This window comes from Aplysia californica, unplaced genomic scaffold (assembly GCF_000002075.1).
Source record: "Aplysia californica isolate F4 #8 unplaced genomic scaffold, AplCal3.0 scaffold00061, whole genome shotgun sequence".
Lineage (NCBI taxonomy): Eukaryota > Metazoa > Mollusca > Gastropoda > Aplysiida > Aplysiidae > Aplysia > Aplysia californica.
In genome coordinates, this window is record NW_004797331.1 from 904,654 (window position 1) to 906,874 (window position 2,221).

Genomic DNA, 2,221 nt, shown 5'->3' on the forward strand with positions numbered 1-2,221 from the left:
TGAGAGAGAGAGTGAGAGAGAGTGAGAGAGAGAGAGAGAGAGAGAGAGAGAGAGAGAGAGCGAGAGAGAGAGAGAGAGAAACAGAAAGAAAGAGACAGTAAAGAGAGACAGAGAGAGAGTGAGAGGGAGAGAGAGGGGGGGAGAGGAAGAATGAGAGACCACTTTGCTAGAAACATTAAGTGAAAAGAAAAATCAAGACAGACAAACAGAAACAACAGAGGAAAAGAACAGATGTGGGGCCTACAAGTGGAGCCCCACCCTTCCAAACACCCCCATCATCCAATCCCCACCCCATCAAACCCACTCCTCCCCCCTTCTCCCTCTTCCCTAACCCCCTGTAACCATCTCACAGTTCCAGCATAATAACAAATAGTAGAACATGTGAAGTCAAGAAGATAGCAGTGTGCCGAGAAAACAGATGTACCTACCACTTCTCCCTGCGTCCTGAAGCTGAATCTTGAGAAGCTCCATGGGTGTAGTGATAATGATTTGGAACATTCCAGCACCTCCGCCTGCCACAATCTCTCTGCCTAGGGTCAATGTGCCACTGCATAAAGAGGGAAAGAAAGAGATTTTAGTTTTCGTAAGAGTTTTACAGCACTTGCAACACAATAAGGTCATACAAGTGCCAATGATTAGAGGCGTTACAAGAGAGTAACAAACACAAAAAAGAAAAAGGGCAGATGAGGACGATATATGGTCACTTTTAAGGACAAGCAGGCTGATCCATATTTCGAGGGTTGCAAGCGAGGTGGGGAGGATGAGGGGATCTGACATGTGTGGCTTCCCGGATTGCTAATTGGTGTGGTCTTGAAGCTTAGGCTAGACTCAACTTATCATGCTAGTGATTTGATTTGATGATTCGACCTAGAGATTTCAGGCTTGTGACTTGAACTAGGGGCTTGGGAGAACGAGCGGGTTTGCTACCGGGGTACAGCTCTACAAGGCAGCTTGACAGAAACAACAGCAGAAAAGAGAAAAAGCAGGACCTACCGGTGGCATTCTCGACCACCTGCCCACAGCAACATGAAGACAAATTATACACTTCTTTAATTCATCATTAGGAATGGCAACAACCATACAACAGAAATAAAAATACATGTTTATAAAAATAAAATCTATGAGGCCACAGGCAATTTTTAGCCAGCTTCTCAGGAGGACAAAGGTACAGTGACTACAAGATCAAAGGAGAAATTCTGTACTACTGGTAGTTATAAACTTGACCTCTATGCTGAAGTTGAAGGTTTGAGTCCAACTAAAATCCAAATAAATTTTTTTTCAGAGAAAAACATTCATTTCAGTTCAGTGCTCTCCCAAGAAACAGATCTGAAATGGACATCAGCGATCTTTATTTTTAAAAATTTTTTTGCGGACTTCTCTGCACAGACATTCTACCCATGTCTTTTCCCCTCATCTATCTGTTCAAGTTCTTGACTTTTAAGTAAGTTTTTCTTGTTCTACTTCAGCCTCTTTAGCCTTTCATCTTTTGTTTTTTTAGATAGCAAGATATTGAAGGTCTTCATGTCGGTCTAAGTATTCCAGGAACTGCATATTTCTGTTCTTTTCCTAAGGAGTCTTGCAGAGCATGAAATTCTAGAAACTGCTGGATAAAAACAACACAAGCAAACAAACAAACAATCAACAACAAAAAAAAAAACCCCAGACAAACAAATGAGCCTACTCACTCAGCATTAGCCAGTCGATGTCGGAAGAAATCATTCCCCACCAGTTTGATGACTTTCTCCGGGGTGATGAGCAGTAGGTTCACACCAGAGCCTGTCAGTCAGAAGCATCATTAGAAGTGTTTTACGCTTCTGTTCAAATTTACCCAATTAACATCATTTTGGTGACGGCTGCTCCAACCCAGCCTGTCAAGCGGTTGATGAGTCGATCATAATATAACCGAAAGGTGAGAATGAGTGATGTAAGTAATTTATACATCAACTTATAAATATTTAAAGAGGCAGAGACAGGAAAACTATCAGAGAATCAAACAAAACTAACAGAAAAATCTCAGAGGCATTTAAGACCCTCAGAGGGAATAACTACCTTCAAAAATATTTTTTCTTTTTCCAAAACACAGAAGATGTACAGCAAGCCACAGGTAAAATGCATAAAAAGAGAGAGAAAGAAAAAATAACAGAGACAGAGAGGGTGGAGGGATAGAGGGAGGAAGAGAGAGAGAGAGAGAGAGAGAGAGAGAGAGAGAGAGAGAGAGAAG

At 41.7% G+C, this 2,221-nt stretch overlaps 1 protein-coding gene across 1 annotated transcript in view; it reads right to left on the minus strand.

Annotated features, from left to right (window-relative positions):
- The window catches only part of LOC101853298 (mitochondrial glutamate carrier 1), a gene marked incomplete in the record, with an annotated part of 55,953 nt that overhangs the window by 7,792 nt on the left and 45,940 nt on the right, over window positions 1–2,221 (minus strand). Inside the window, 2 exon segments of the mRNA XM_013079715.2 lie at window positions 429–547; window positions 1,686–1,776. Coding sequence (XP_012935169.1) covers window positions 429–547; window positions 1,686–1,776 — 210 coding nt within the window.